The sequence below is a fragment of the Conger conger genome, chromosome 1, assembly GCF_963514075.1.
Source record: "Conger conger chromosome 1, fConCon1.1, whole genome shotgun sequence".
In the NCBI taxonomy this organism is placed as follows: domain Eukaryota; kingdom Metazoa; phylum Chordata; class Actinopteri; order Anguilliformes; family Congridae; genus Conger; species Conger conger.
In genome coordinates, this window is record NC_083760.1 from 3,622,690 (window position 1) to 3,640,229 (window position 17,540).

At 46.7% G+C, this 17,540-nt stretch overlaps 1 protein-coding gene across 1 annotated transcript in view; it reads right to left on the reverse strand.

Annotated features, from left to right (window-relative positions):
• grik3 (glutamate ionotropic receptor kainate type subunit 3) overlaps positions 1 to 13,817 on the reverse strand; it is a 160,669-nt gene extending 146,852 nt beyond the window's left edge. Inside the window, exon 1 of the mRNA XM_061234980.1 lies at positions 13,496 to 13,817. Coding sequence (XP_061090964.1) covers positions 13,496 to 13,610 — 115 coding nt within the window. The 5' untranslated portion in view covers positions 13,611 to 13,817. The remainder of the gene's footprint in view (positions 1 to 13,495) is intronic.
• Between the last annotated feature and the right edge of the window lie 3,723 nt (positions 13,818 to 17,540).

Genomic DNA, 17,540 nt, shown 5'->3' on the forward strand with positions numbered 1-17,540 from the left:
CATTACACCCCCCTCTCCAATACCCACATACCCCCCCCCAACAATACACAACCCACTCCCTCTCCAATACACCCCCCCCCTCTCAATACCCAGAACCCCGCCTCTCCAATACACCCCCCTCTCCAATACCCAGAACCCCGCCTCTCCAATACACCCCCCTCTCCAATACCCACATACCCCCCCGAACAATACACAATCCCCCCTCTCCAACACCCACAACCCCCCCTGAACAATACCCACATAACCACCCCCTCTCCAATACACCCCCCCTCTCCAGAAACACAAGCTGCTTTCCTCCCATCAGGGAATGTCGACCAGCATTCCGAACTGCGAGCGGAATAAGGCGATAAGCAGAGGGAGAAAGTCCCAGAGGAACCCCCCCTCCCCCCCTCCTTCACCCCCCTCCAGAGAGGAACTAGGGGGTGACACGACCCATTAATAGAGACGAATAGGTAGCGCATTAAATTAGATTTTGTCTCTCGTAAGGCAGGATACATGGACAAGGATGACAGCAACAACAACGCCGACATCGACAAGCCGTGAATATTGAGGGGGGGGGGGGGGGGGGTTAGTGTCTGTCAGTGTCTGTGCGAGGAGCACATCCCGGAATAATGACATCCTCCCGCAGGAGACAGAGAACAGCCCCCCCCCCTCCACCCCCCGGGAGCTCCTGCCCCTGATTCCACCCCCCCCCTCCCAAACTCCTCCACAAAACCCATTCCATATCTTTAATAAAATGGTGACCAAAGCTTTTTTTCTGTCCACTTCCTGGGAAAACAATTCGTATTGAGATTTTACATCCTTGTGTACCAGAGGGGGCTTGTATTTATTAAAGTGTGTGTCCACATTTAACGCCGTGAAATCAACCCCCGGCCCCTTCAGGTGAAACTCTCTGAAAGATTTGTTTCACTCGTGCATTTCTTTTTGACAAATGTACACACACACGATGACAGAAAATCTGAATTCAAATCGTTTTCCAGGAAGTGACGGAAGTGCTGCTCTACCTCTCTAGAATGCCTCCAACATAAGTATCCCATCATTCCTTTCCCTGCCAGCACCATAGACACTTCAGCAGGGATAGATTACATACTATGAAGTGCAAGAGATGACTGGAGAGGTCTACTTACATAGTGGCTCCTAAACTTTTACAGACAGGCCTCGCACACAACCCCCCCCCCCCCCACACACACACACACACTCACACTCACACACACACATACACACACACTCACACACACTCACTCACACACACGCACACACACACTCACACACACACACACACACACACACACACACACACACACACACACTCACACACATACACACACACACTCACACACAACACACACACACTCACACACACTCACACACATACACACACACACACACACTCACACACACACACACACACACACACACTCACACACACTCACTCACACACACGCACACACTCACTCACACACTCACACACACACACACACACTCGCACACACACACACACACACACACACTCGCACACACACACACACACACACACACACACATTCACACACACACACACGCACACACACACACACACTCGCACACACACACTCACACACCACACACACACACACACACACATCCTATGCTGTGCCTTTTTCCTTAAACCCTCATCACACTCCCCTGCTTCTCTGCTCTACTTCCCTCAGTAATAAAATGGCCGCGTCTTAGCAGCCCGCTGCTTTCAACAGCCCCTCGTGTCTGACAGAGCTGAAGTTCACAAGCACAAATGTTCAAAACATGCTCAGACCACACGGGTACTACTCCCCACACCAGACACAACACAAATGAAATGTAGGTTTACATCACGTGGGCGTAAAACATCGTATATCCGCCTAAAAACAGTCTGTATTAAACGTTAATGATATTGCGAGACCATATGTCTGTTCAGCGGCTCTGGAAAGTTGCCTAGTGTTTGAGTCCTCTCACGACCAATGAAAGCCAACATTAAACGCTCTAGACTGCGTCTGATAAATTATTAAAAAAGAGAATAATTATGATAATTACGACCGGCGCTTTCGTTTCATTTGCGTCGACGCGAACGCCAGAAAGTTCGGCGGAACACGGGTGGACGTTAGGACGGGCGGACGGATCCGGTTAATGCGGAGCTTAGCCTTATTTATTTAAATAATCAGCGCCGGCATATGCTGCTGTCAGACCTTCCATCGCGGAGTGCACACATCGTGCCGCGATATGAAAACACCATCTGCTTTCAGAGCGACGCTGGCCCGCCGCGAAGAACCGCCGCGAAGAACCGCCACTCTCCGTGTCACCAGAGTACGCTCCGCGTTTAAACATCACACGCTCACGCTGCGTGTGTGTGTGTGTGTGTGTGTGTGTGTGAGTGTGTGTGTGTGAGTGTGTGTGTGAGTGTGTGTGTGTGTGTGTGTGTGTGTGAGTGTGTGTGTGTGTGTGTGTGAGTGTGTGTGTGAGTGTGTGTATGTGTGTACGTGCGCGTGTGTGTGTGTGTGAGTGTGTGTGTGTGAGTGTGTGTGTGTGTGTGTGTGTGAGTGTGTGTGTGTTGTGTGTGTGTGAGTGTGTGAGTGTGTGTGTGTGTGAGTGTGTGTATGTGTGTGTGTGTGTGTGAGTGTGTGAGTGTATGTGTGTGTGTGAGTGTGTGTGTGTGTGTGTGAGTGTGTGAGTGTGTGTGTGAGTGTGTGTATGTGTGTACGTGCGTGTGTGTGTGTGTGTGTGAGTGTGTGTGAGTGTGTGCGTGTGAGTGTGTGTGAGTGTGTGTGTGAGTGTGTGTGGGTGTGTGAGTGTGTGTGTGTGTGTGTGAGTGTGTGTGTGTGTGTGTGTGTGTTGAGTGTGTGTATGTGTGTGTGTGTGTGTGAGTGTGTGAGTGTATGTGTGTGTGTGAGTGTGTGTGTGTGTGTGTGTGTGAGTGTTGTGTGTGTGTGTGCGTGCGTGTGTGTGTGTGTGGGGGGGGTATGTGAGTGTGTGTGTGAGTGTGTGTGTGTGTGTGTGAGTGTGTGTGTGTGTGTGTGTGTGTGAGTGTGTGTGTGTGTGAGTGTGTGTGTGTGTGGTGTGTGTGTGTGTGTGTGTGTGTGTGTGTGTGTGAGTGTGTGTGTGTGTGTGTGTGTGTGAGTGTGTGAGTGGTGTGTGTGTGTGTGTGAGTGTGTGTGTGTGTGTGTGTGAGTGTGTGTGTGTGTGTGTGTGAGTGTGTGTGTGTGTGTGTGTGTGAGTGTGTGTGTGTGTGTGTGTGAGTGTGTTTCAAACGCGCAGACAGTTAATGTGCCGCCACAGTCCAGGTAAGAGGATTCCAGACCCGCTTCCCAAGACTCCGGAATAATCACTGCACGCATTGTGCGTCAACACCCAGAACATGCTTTCTGTTCACAGGAAGAATAATCAATACCCCGTCCACCAATCGCACAATAGGATTTGCCACCGATTCACTCTTTGATTCTTTGCCCCACTCCCAAAATGGCCGCTATTTTTGTCATCCAAAACTGCTTCATCGGGGTCCCACGTGTTCCCGTGAGGGTGACAGGCGAAGACATCTGGTTTATTTGTGAGATGGCTCTCGCTCTCTCTCCATTCCCCACTCAGCAGTGCATTGAATAAAAAACCCTGTGTCTGTCCTTCCAGGCTGTGTCACGCTTTGTGACAAGTTGATAGCACCAATTAACGATCTACAAAAACATTTATCAGGCATGCAATTAACATCATGTATTTGTATTAGCTGCAATGTTTACACCATTCCACCATGTTTATACCGCGACACTCTGCCTGGCCCACAACGAGGGGCCTGGACCCCTAAAAACACAGCCAGCTGACCACCCCACCAATCTCAAACACAGACCCCCAGGGGCCCCCAGAGAGATAAAATATCCACAAAAAACTTTTAACTCTTTCATGAACTGTTTGCTATTAAAGTCCTGCTATTAAAACACCTGCCTCAGTCATTCCACATAAGACAACCAGCATCTGCGTTTCCTTCTGTCTCAGAATACAGACTCAATCGTCTGTATTACATTACATTCCATTACATTAATGGTATTCGGCAGACGCTCTTATCCAGAGCGACGTACATTTGATTAGACTAAGCAGGAGACAATCCTCCCCTGGAGTAATGCAGGGTTAAGGGCCTTGCTCAAGGGCCCAACAGCTGTGCAGATCTTAGTGTGGCTACACCAGGGATCGAACCACCAACCTTGTAGGTCCTAATTCAGCTCCAGAATTATTGGTACCCTTCAAGCAAAACGAGCAGAATTTATCGCATAAAATAAACAATACATACTGCATAATGATTTATATTTTCTGAAGATTTGAGGCTGTTTTTGTTCTGCTCATGGCCCAGGGGCTCCTGTTACAGTAAGATCAATGACAAAATGAATTCCACTAAGTATCTGGATATTTTAGTCCAAAAGCAGGTTTCCTCGGCCAGGAGTTAGAGACTGGGCCACAGAAGGTACAGAAGGGCCGTTTAACGAGGCAATGACCCACCGCATAAATCAGAATCTACACACAAATGGTTGTGGAAGCACATAATCAATGTCTTGCAATGACCGTCTCAGTCTCCGGAGTTGAACGCTATTGAACTTGTGGTCTGAATTGAAGAGGGCGGTCCACAAGAGTAAAATTAAGAATACCAAGGATCTTGCATGGAGTGGTCCAGGATATCTCCAACTGTGTCAGCCACTACACCGAGTGTAGTTTATATACAAGCTTTTCAAAATAATTACAATGGTTAATGAAAATAATTCGTCTATTTGCCCACGGTCAGAAGTAGGATAAGGGTGTGTGTGTGCATATGTGTGTGTGTGTGTGTGTGCACGTGTGTGTGTGCATGAGTGTGCAGAGGTGTGTGTGTATGTGTGCATGCATATGTGTGTGTGTGGGCATGAGTGTGTGTGCGTGTGTGAGCACAGGTGTGTGTGTGTGTGTGTGTGTGCACAGGTGTGTGTGTGTGTGTGTGTGTGTGAGGGAGGTGGTGTGGTTGTGCGCGGGTGTGTATGTACATGCGTGTGTGTGTGTGTGTGTGTGTGTGTGGTGTGGTTGTGCACGGGTGTGTGTGTACATGCGTGTGTGTGTGTGTGTGTGTGTGAGGGAGGTGGTGTGGTTGTGCGCGGGTGTATGTACATGTGTGTGTGTGTGTGTGTGTGTGTGTGTGTGGTGTGGTTGTGCGTGGGTGTGTATGTACATGCGTGTGTGTGTGTGTGTGTGTGTGTGTGCGTGGTGTGGTTGTGCGCGGGTGTGTGTGTACATGCGTGTGTGTGTGTGTGTGTGTGTGTGTGTGTGTACATGCGTGTTTGTGTGTGTGTGTGTGTGTGTGGTGTGGTTGTGTGTGTACATGTGCGTGTGTGTGTGTGTGTGTGTGTGAGGGAGGTGGTGCCAGCATTGTCAGGGCAGTACTGAACACAGTACAGCAGATAGGTGGTCTGTGGGAGTGGATGGCAGCTAATGCTAGCATTAAAACGGAGGCCATTACAGGGAGAACTCCCCCACACTAATCTGGGCTGGGGGCTGGGGGGGGGCTGGGCGGGGGTAATGGCGGCTACGCGCATTGATAAACGGAGCATAATTGCGGTGTGGGCGTCGCCTGCTGTAGGTCTTGCGCACATCCCGCTGTGGATTGGCCGCACATGGCGATGACATCACATCGTGAGGCGTGCGTCAGAGAACCAGTGGGGGTGTACCGTAGTGTGAGAGAGAGTGTGCGCGTATGTGTGTGTGTGTGAGAGTATGTGTGAGAGAGAGTGTGTGCGTGTGTGAGAGTATGTGTGAGAGAGAGTGTGTGCGTATGTGTGTGTGTGTGAGAGTATGTGTGAGAGTGTGTGTGTATGTGTGAGTGTGTGTGAGTATGTGTGAGAGAGTGTGTGTGTATGTGTGTGTGTGTGAGAGTATGTGTGAGAGAGAGTGTGTGTGTATGTGTGAGTGGGTGTGAGTATGTGTGAGAGAGAGTGTGTGCGTATGTGTGAGTGTGTGTGAGTATGTGTGAGAGAGAGTGTGTGTGTATGTGTGTGTGTGTGAGAGTATGTGTGAGCGTGTGAGAGTGTGTGTCTGTGTGTGTGAGTGTGTGTGAGCTTGTGTGAGAGTGCGTGTGCGTGTGTATGTGAAAGTGAGTTCTTGTTTGTATGTCTGTGTGTGTGTGTGTGTGTGTGTGGGAACAGAGAAAGCCTCTTGCTGAAAAACTGTGTTCTGCTGACAGGAGAGAACGGTAGAGTGAGCTCACTGACAACACTGCTGCTCCTCACAGGTACAGCTACAGGTAGACCAGCAGCTCTCTAACACTGCTGCTCCTCACAGGTACAGCTACAGGTAGACCAGCAGCTCTCTAACACTGCTGCTCCTCACAGGTACAGCTACAGGTAGACCAGCAGCTCTCTAACACTGCTGCTCCTCACAGGTACAGCTACAGGTAGACCAGCAGCTCTCTAACACTGCTGCTCCTCACAGGTACAGGTAGACCAGCAGCTCTCTAACACTGCTGCTCCTCACAGGTACAGCTACAGGTAGACCAGCAGCTCTCTAACACTGCTGCTCCTCACAGCTACAGGTAGACCAGCAGCTCTCTAACACTGCTGCTCCTCACAGCTACAGGTACAGGGGCTAAGGTCTCATATGGATGAAAAAGATACACACATACGTGTGTCATAGTGTAACAACATGTGTGTGTGGGGATGTTTGTCTGTGAGAGAATGTGTCCCGAGTGCAAGTGTTTGCGAAGGAGAGAGAGAACACTTGTATTTGTGCATGAGACTGTGTGTGTGTTTGCGTACGTGTGTGTGAGACTGTGTGTGTGTTTGCGTATGTGTGCGTGAGACTGTGTGTGTGTTTGCGTATGTGTGTATGAGACTGTGTGTGTGTTTGTGTATGTGTGTGTGAGACTGTGTGTGTGTTTGCGTATATGTGTGTGTGTGTGAGACTGTGTGTGTGTTTGCGTATATATGTGTGTGTGTGAGACTGTGTGTGTGTTTGCGTATGTGTGTTTGAGACTGTGTGTGTGTTTGCGTATATGTGTGTGTGTGAGACTGTGTGTGTGTTTGCGTATGTGTGTGTGAGACTGTGTGTGTGTTTGCGTATGTGTGTGTGTGAGATTGTGTGTGTGTTTGCGTATGTGTGTATGAGACTGTGTGTGTGTTTGTGTATGTGTGTGTGAGACTGTGTGTGTGTTTGCGTATATGTGTGTGTGTGTGAGACTGTGTGTGTGTTTGCGTATATATGTGTGTGTGTGAGACTGTGTGTGTGTTTGCGTATGTGTGTGTGAGACTGTGTGTGTGTTTGTGTATGTGTGTGTGAGACTGTGTGTGTGTTTGCGTATATGTGTGTGTGTGAGACTGTGTGTGTGTTTGCGTATGTGTGTGTGTGAGACTGTGTGTGTGTTTGCATATGTGTGTGTGAGACTGTGTGTGTGTTTGTGTATGTGTGTGTGAGACTGTGTGTGTGTTTGTGTATGTGTGTGTGAGACTGTGTTTGTGTTTGCGTATGTGTGTGTGTGAGATTGTGTGTGTGTGAGATTGTGTGTGTGTGAGACTGTGTGTGTGTTTGCGTATATGTGTGTGTGTGAGACTGTGTGTGTGTTTGCGTATGTGTGTGTGTGAGATTCTGTGTGTGTGTTTGCGTATGTGTGTGTGTGTGTGTGTGAGATTGTGTGTGTGTTTGCGTATGTGTGTGTGTGAGATTGTGTGTGTGTTTGCGTATGTGTGTGTGTGTGTGAGATTGTGTGTGTGTGAGATTGTGTGTGTGTGTGCTCATACACAGTGTGTCTGACACAGGGACCTCAGGGGTACCAGGCCTGGTGAACCCCTTGGTTCATCCTCCTCTTTTTGGGGATCCCCCCCCCTGCCCCCTACAGGCCTGTCTCTGAGACCCAGGTCTGGACTATCTGCTAAAGGCATCTCCAGGCCTCCCCATCGCCAGAGAGGTTACATTTACATGACAAACAAAAGAGTAATTTCCACAAAGATACTGACGGCCATCGTAATCCGTCACCAGGGACGTAGCTGTTGTTCCTCGTCTGGTTTGTTTGTCTCTTCTGCTCTTTCCTTTATTCAGACGTCAGTCCGATTACAGTGTAATTATCTTAGCGCAGCCCGTGGAGACGCCCTCGTTACGGAGACGAGTCTCGGGACCGGAGCTGCCGGGGGTGTGCGACCTTTTCCTCCAGTTAATATTTCTCGAGTGCGCCTCGCATTATAGGTATTACGGTTCCCCCAGGGGCCCCTGCTCGTCCTGGCTCACGGAGAAAACAAACATGGCTTCCGTTCCAGGCAAGGATGCGTAAAAAAAAAAAATTTTGATTTTAAAACTAGAGCAAAGCAGACCTCTCGCGTCGGCCCGTTTAACAGAGCGCAGACGGGGCCGAGGAGACGGCTGTTCTCCGGAGACTGGAGCTCGCTGTTTGCTTTTAATTTTCTCCCGAGGAGAGCCCGCGGGGCTCCGGACGGCGCGCTGATCAGCCGGCGACGTTCGGTTCCTGCTCCCCGCCTCTAAAGGGGAATAAATTGAGACGAGACGTAACGCGGAGGCCAACTGTTGCCGGAACGGGCCGGACGGACGGCCGGTGCTCCATCACGGCTCTGATTGATTAGCTGGCAGCGATAAAGCACTTTGAGTATTAGGTAGATAAAGTCATTGATTGTCTAATAAATCACTGTCTGTGCTCGAATTCCTGCGTTCAGAAAATGAGGGGAAAAAAACCCCATCAAACGCCACTCGGCCTCGTTCCCGCTTTCAAGCGCAAAAAAAAAATGAGCAGAGTTTTACAATCCTGCGATTAGACCGAGAAGCCATTTTCTGCTCACGCACACACAAACACAGAAACACACACACACAAACACAAACTCACACACACACAAACACACACACACACACACTCACATGCACTCATGCACACACTCACAAACACATGCGCACTCACACTCGCACTCACGCACACACAAACACACACACAAACACAAACACAATCTCACACACACACAAACACACACACAAACACAATCTCACACACACACAAACAAACACAATCTCACACACTCACAAACACACGTGCACTCACGCACACACAAACACGCACACACATGCACTCACACACCCGCAACCACACACACAAACTCACGCGCACACACAAACACACACACACACACACACTCACACACTCACACTCGCACTGACGCACACACAAACACGCACACACATGCACTCACCCACCCGCAAACACACACACAAACTCACGCCACACACAAACACACACACACACACGCACTCACACACGCACACATAAACACACACAAACACAGAGAGGTAATGCAGTGATTGGGTGCACTGAGCGTGTTACACCAAACACAGGCACAACTGCGAATGTGAATGCTCAAAGACCGCTCCCAAAAACAAGCAACTGCACACCATAAAGCTTCCATAAATCCTACCCGCTGCTTTTATAAATATAACACTCGTAATATCCAGCCGTGCGTTACTGCTTCCGACCAATGACTGCCTTTGAGTGACACACGGGATTGGCCAACCACTGGACCCAAGAGCAGTGATTGGCTGAGGCCGTCACGTTGACAATAATGAGACCAAGTGTGGCCTTTGTCCAGCATTTAAGAGTGAGAAGGAGGAGTGATTATTAGGTCACATGACCTGCTGCACGCACTCCAATGGTACCCTGGGATACGAGTGTTCACACTGAGTGGAGCTGTCTAAATTAATCTGTTCATACGCTGCGCATTTTCACTGAAGAAATGCAGCGCTTCATCATGGGTGCACAGAAACACATAAAGGTATAAACACAAATAACACGCACACACAGACACACACATACAAGAGCAAACAACAACACACACCCATACACAAACGCACATGTACACGCACACGCGTGCTCACAACACACACCCATACACACACGCACACGCACATTCACAGACGCACACACAAACGCACACGCGTGCTCACAACACACACCCCCACACACATCTGCATTGCTGCATTTTGTGACGCACTCAATATTTTCAAGAAACGCAGTTCTTCTACAGCGCGAGGGAAACACACGTGTGCCACAAGCCCGTAGACGCACACTGAGATTCTACTGATTACAGGTTCTACCCGTGACGGGGTTCTACCGAACACCGGGTTCTACCGAAGACGCGGTTCTATCAGCCCCGGGCTCAGCGAGGCGACCCTCTCTGTTCAGTGGGAGGGGAGGGCGAATCACGGAATCCCTGTCTCCAGGTGAAAATCTCACATCAAAACCAATCAAAGACGACCTGGGGTAATCTCACCCAATCAAAGGTGGACCTATGGTAATCTTATCCAATCAAAAAAGACCTGCGGTAGACTGATACCAAGCCTGACGGCAACGTGAAAATAAAATAATGTTAAAGCACCCCCACTTTTTTTGCATCAGCAAAACTGCAGGAAAGGAGGTAAGTGAAGGGGAGAGAGAGAGAGAGAGAGAGAGAGAGAGAGAGAGAGAGAGAGAGAGAGAGAGAGAGAGAGAGAGAGAGAGCTAGAATCTTCATTTTCCCAAAGATATTCAGAGGCTTGCTGAGTGCCTGAGTTTTTTGATCAAACCATCTGGCACCTCTGAATAGCACTGCAAGAGAAGAAGAATCAATTTGAACAAGGCTGCCTTGGATACCCATAATTACACAGATGGCGTACTCTGTGAAAACTGTTGAGGTTACTTCTCAGCAAACCGCAAGTCTGCCTACAGTGGGCAGCCTCTCCGGTGGTAACGAAGCTCCACGACCAGTCGAGCACAAGCGCTAGAGCGCCGGGCGGTTTGGTGCAGGGAGCGCTGAAACACCGGCCGAAACACCGCCCTCTGCTGGCCTGCCCCTGAACTCTGGGCCAGGAGGCGATGTCAATCGCGCACACACGCGTTTTGGAAACACCCCTGCGTCTGTTATTCCGAACGCGAGAATGCGGTGTCGGAGAAAGCCGAAATACGTTTCGCAGCACGCGTTTCAGCGCTCGAACATAATTAAAAAGAGGACGGCTTTAGAGCAGGCTTTTGCTGTCATTTTTTTGTTGTTCCCAACATAAATGGCTTGTTCAATGATCTGCAATTTTGGAGCTTTTCCAAAACGCCAAAGCGAGATGCGTTTCCTCTTATCTGTTTATCTTCCGCACATCTCAGCATCTCTGGTATGAAAACAATATTTTATATTTTAATTTTTAGTTTTTCTCTCTCCACAGCACCTTCACATATCAAAATATTCATGAGCCCCAAAAAAATTTTTTAAACAAAAAAACAGCCTTTCAGTGAAGGTTGGATTACATTAAAAAAGACTGCTATTTTTTATTTATTGGTGACGATTTATAGCTAATATTTTATAATTATTCTGTCTTTATTATATATAAATTATTATTATTATTAGTAGTAGTAGTAGTAGTAGTAGTAGTCGTAGTCGTAGTAGTAGTAATTGTATTATACCACTTCAATTTCAAGGACAGTTCATACACACATCAGTGCTGTTCTGTTATCAATAAATTATGTTTCCTAATGTAAATCTGCCCATGACATTATGATTATGAACTCAATGCACCAGAATGTGCCTTGAAAATACTAATTTACTGCGTGTCAAGATGTATCAAATGCAGAAGTTCAAAAGGGATGACATGAATAATGGAGAAACAAAGAGTGATCATTTAGAACACAAAGCAAACCACGCTCATGGTAAATATTTCATACAGAGCGAACATCGTGTCATATCTCATAAACACAGTACAGTAGGGTGCATCTCTTACGATTACACAAGCACACACACACACAAGCCAACTCTCTCTCTCTCTTTATCTCTCACACACACACACACTTGTGCTCACGTTCGCCATCACACGCACACACGCAGACCCATAAACACACGCACACACTCAAGCCAACTCTCTCTCTCTCTCTCTCTCTCTCTCACACACACACACACACACACTTGCTCACGCTTGCTATCATACACACAGTGACCCATAAATGCACACACTTGTTCTCACACTCTATCACACACACATAAACACACAAAAACACACACGCACACACACACATGTGCATGTCAGTGTGTCCTGGACAGTAGGCTATAAAGGTTTTACAAGTAGGCTTTATGAATCTAACTGCATAGAGATTTATGAGGGTGTGTGTTTTACTGAAGGTCCTAAAATCAAAATAAGAATAAAAACAGGCTCATGTGCCTATCTATCTTCGATCAGGACAGCTAATAGATTTGTCGCCAGAATTGGCACGTTGTACAAAATGTCATAGAAAGGTCTTGAGTCAATTCGTGCTGTCACTCTTATATTTCAAGCACTTTTGTCAAAACAATATAAGGATCCAAAAGCATGTACTCTGTCCGTGGCTGGACACGCGTCGTCGGTTTTTGTTTCTGTATGTTAATGCATTCTAATGCCGTTCTGAGCCCTTGTCCCGCCTGGCACCACGGCACTTGTCAGAAGCTATTTGCTTCGAGACAAAACGTATTGATCTTCATTCTAGCCCTGTCTGTCGGTGAAGAACAATGTTTCATCGCATCACCGGCCTCCGAGAGAGAGAAATTTCCACGTTTTTCACCCACTGATCTCCAGCAGGAGAGACAGCACCGCCGGGCGCACTTTCTCCACTTCAAATTCACGGTCACGCGCGCTAGGCAGGAACCTAACGGTCTTTTAACGGTGAAGGTTGTTTTCAAACTTTCCCCACCGCTCGCATTTATCAAATATACATCTGCAAAAGCAACACACCTGTGAATATGAATCTTCCTTTCGCACAACTTTTGTGGTTGTGTTTGGTTACAAAAATGTTTCGGCGAATGTGTAGGCTACGTGTTTATACAGCTTATGATATTAAATTACTTATCATTGTGGAAAACATCTTCAACCCTCGAGGATCATATTGCGAGGTAACGCGAGACATCACACATTAAAATGAGTAAATATATCCAACTGCCGTGGCGTAAGTTTTTAGCACAACATATTTCGATGTTTAGGACACAAGTACAATGAATCTACAACATTAAACATAAGCAGCGATATTGGAGTCATACACTGACACACTGGAGGCTAAATACAGGATTAACAAACCCAAGGTCGCGCATCGCGTCTATTGGCCAGTGCAGCTACCCTTGAAACTTAAAACATTTATATTTGGTTAAAATTATGACCACCTTAAAACAACAAAAACATTCTACTTTCGTAGCATAATTTCCCTTCGCGCTCCGTTTCTCATTAACATACCAACGGTCACCCTTCCCTCGCGCAGCAATCTGAAAAAAACCACACACTGATGTTCCAGACGTGATCAAAATAATGAAACGAAAGATTTAAAAAATGCACAGAACAAGACTGTTACGCTTCAGACCGCAGGACTATCACAGTCGCGCAACACAAGGGATCCAGACTTGCTCTCTGAACCGAGGAAATCGAGTCTTCTTTTCAAGTCTTGGCATCAGCCAAAACTCAAGGAGTCAATAACTATTATTCGAAGTCCTGCACTCTTAAGATAATTGAACCCGCTTACCTATTCGAATGACATGGGGCATCCCGCAAGAATACCGAATCCAAAAGAGAGACAAAACAAGCGATGTACAGTATTCCAAAAGCGCACTCCGCGGCGACAACCAAGTATTTCTCATGATTGTCAAATAAACGAGATCCACTTTTTTTAAGATTCCAAAGACGCTTCAAAATTGCTCATCAAATCTGCTGTTCGCGGCAGTCACAGGTGAAATTGTGCGCGCAAGACAAATATGTTCTCATCGCACTTGGTACAGCATTCTCCCAGTTTTTTCTCTCTCTCTATTAAGTCACAGAACGGCTCGCCTAGATTAAACCCCGGTTTCTCGCACAGAGGGATCAGTGTTACACCTGCAAACGCTGGCTGCTACAATTAGCCTGCAGGAGGCTCCGTACCCCCTCCTACCGCTGATGCTATCTGTCGGTAGGCACGGGAGAGGCAATAACCGGGCTGGATTCTCCTGCAAACGCGGAAGGGGACTGCGAGACTGCGGTGCTTCCAGGCTGCTGCTGAACGGTTTTTTTCCCCCCGCTCCTTGTTCTTCTCGTCTCCAACGACCTTAAACTTTAACAGGTTGCGAGAGAAGCGCAACGTGCGTCTCTTTTCTAATGGATCATTTGAAATGCGCTCAAGCAGGGTCACACATGACGAGTTATGGCACTCAAAAAAAAAAAAATGTCCAGAGCTGTTGTTACTAATGAATTATTGCACCTGTGTTAATCATCGCCACCGTAAAGCACACCAGCGTCGTTCTTTCTCATGTAATTTAATCTTGGAATTCCGTTCCAGCTTGGCACAGCCCTTGAAGTTAACTTTGCACTGGCTGTGGGCACGAGCGGGACATTTTAATTAAATGTAAATGTGTGCAAATATTTACATTAAATGCACAAAAATGTAATTTCCGTTTTTATTGCATTCACTAAGGATGTATGGGGTGGTGTGGGTGAGGTTGGGTGCAGAATTTAAACTTCCGGCTTGTGTCGTCATCTTCAACGGCGTTCTTCACGAGGCCGCCCGGGCGCGTGCCTCCTCCCCCGTGATGCTCTTTCCCCTTCGCGAGGGTCGCGTCACGTGGGCCTCGCCTTCCGACGCCTCAGTCTTTCAAAGTGGAACATTGCATTTTTTGTTTTGGGGACAGGTTGAAGCATATTTAATATGTGATCTCTACAGAAGCATTTTTAATATGTGATCTCTTCTAGCAAACCCCGCAAATTTCACCATTACGCAATTTACGCAGATGCGGGAATTGTTAAGCAAGCAGTATATATATTATGGACTACTCTCATTAAAGTATGTACTAGAATAGTGTACATAATAATAATAATAATAATAATAATTATTATTATTATTATTATTATAATTATAGTACCATGCCATTCATTATTATTATTATTATTAGTAGTAGTAGTAGTAGTAGTAGTAGTAGCAGCTGCACATGCCTATATTTACATTAATCAGCAGCAGTAGCAGTAGTAGTAGTAAAATTCGACCCAGTCGGACTTGGTTGAGGTCAAAAGAATCCGAGGGAATCCACATGTGAAAAAGCGGACGGAAGTGAAGGACAAAAGGGACACGTTTGGGCCAGTAAAATATGGTCCTGTCAAAAGCCTCCCTGTTCTGCACTGGAGTCCTGTCACTCAAGACCTGCTGCATGTGCAATCAGGACACCCAGCCAATCAGAGAGCTCTTCACGTCCGAGGGAACTTAGCCATTTCACATTTCTCTACACGGTAATAAAAACCGTTTGGTGCAACAGTGAAGGTTGTTCTTGGTTTTATGTATTTTTCTTTTTTATAATAACTTAATTATTGTCACTTTAAATACACTTCTGGATGTGATATTCACAGGGAAGATCTGGTTGTGGGAATGTCCTTCGGTTTAGCTTCTCCTACAGCGACTAAATAAACCCTTTCATAGCAAAAATATTGCCTATTAGTTTACCTATCCCTAAACATTTTGGTATTTGATGTTTAATTTTTAACTTCCTGTGAACATAGTCAAATAGGTCGCTAATGCATGAGATTCACGATAAATTATTTACCGATACAGTACAATCCAGAGACCAGATAAACACATATAAATGATTAGAGAAGCACCACTCTAAAGCCAAACATGCAAACTGAACATCATTTTTATTTTATTTATTTTATTAATTATAAGTTCATCCTATGGTTTTCTAATGCATAAATATTAATGTAAGAAATATGTTAGTTGCTAACAAATGCATTAACTAATGAAAAGTTTCATGCATAATTAATGTCCATCATTAATTCATGTTAGCAACTACATTAGTTATTGCCTATTCATGAACGTTATCGTAGAGTGTGAGCGATGTGTGTTTAATTAGGTTTTCTCTGAGGCACAATAATGTCAGAAAAGTCATGTGCAGAATGATGTACACACTGTTCTGATCAGAAAGACAGAATGATGTACACACAGTGTGCTGATCAGATCAGCAGAATGATGTACACACAGTGTGCTGATCAGATCAGCAGAATGATGCACACAGTGTGCTGGTCAGATCAGCAGAATGATGTACACACAGTGTGCTGATCAGATCAGCAGAATGATGTACACACAGTGTGCTGATCAGATCAGCAGAATGATGTACACACAGTGTGCTGATCAGATCAGCAGAATGATGTACACACAGTGTGCTGATCAGATCAGCAGAATGATGTACACACAGTGTGCTGATCAGATCAGCAGAATGATGTACACACAGTGTGCTGGGTTCACACGCCACGCTTGTGGCAGATGTACTGGACCTGGTTCCCCTGGTTTCCCGGCGGGCCTGAGGCCCAGTGAGGCGGGGTCGGGAGTGATCAGCTCACAGCTCACTCCTGCAGGAGGGCTGTCGGAATCTGCTTCCTGTCCGGGTCTCCCGCCGGCCCAAACCCCCTGACCCCAGCCACCTCTCCGTCTGTGGAGACCCCGGACAACGTGCTGAAAATCACATTGCGGCAGCTTCTGAATATTAACCATTGATTTTTCAGGGGCTGCCTTTAATAAGCAGACGTTGGAGAATGTGGAGAATGCCTGGGTGAAATGGAAAGGTAACGTAACTAGAATACCTTCCACACAACCGCCCATTCCTACAAGGACAGCAATGAATTTGAGCAGAGAATGTAAACATATCCAAATTGACAGTTTTTATTTGGTTCTGGAATAATACCCCCCAAGGTTTACACACACAGACACATAGACAGACACACAGTACACGCATGCACACACACTCCCACAGTATACACACATTCAAACACACGGTGTACACACACACAGAACACACGCACACTCACACACAATACACACACTATGCAAGCACACACATACGCAGTATGCACACACACACACACACACACACAGTACACACACGCACACACACACACACACGTTGTGCATTCTTCTTTACGTTCAAGCTGAGTTGAGTTAATCAGGTTTGGCTCAGACAGGACATGACTGCTGATTTCGACCTGCCGGTCCCCTGACAGCATCCTATCTGCCACAAGCCATTTGTGGAAGAAATTGGCAGCCGACAGGCGCACGCACACTACCACAAGGTGTTTCTCAGATTATTCTCTCTTGTCCGTGTCTTATATGATAAAACATACGGATTACATTCAAGGGTAATTCATTTTGATTAACTAGCTATTTGGCTGATTATTAAAGGAAAGGGAATGTATAAATAATTGGCAATTAATTACACTAATTCAGCTGAGGCCACTACCCTAGATTTTGAGTAACACAAATAAATAATGGACACGCCTCTGTACTTGCGCGTACACAACTCTGACGATACGCTCACTTCAGTGTGAACTTGCGCCAGATAACCTCTGTGTGACATCCAATGCAGGTCAGTATACGATGAACAGCGCCGCGACGCTTGATTAACCGAACGGAGTCGGAAGTACAAACAAGCATAAACACTGGTTCCGCCCACACCGGGGCGAAGGAAACACCGCGATAGATCATCATTAAACCAGTAAGGACATGAACTGCAACGACAGCAACAGTTTGTCAGCAAAATTAAATAAATAAATAAACAACA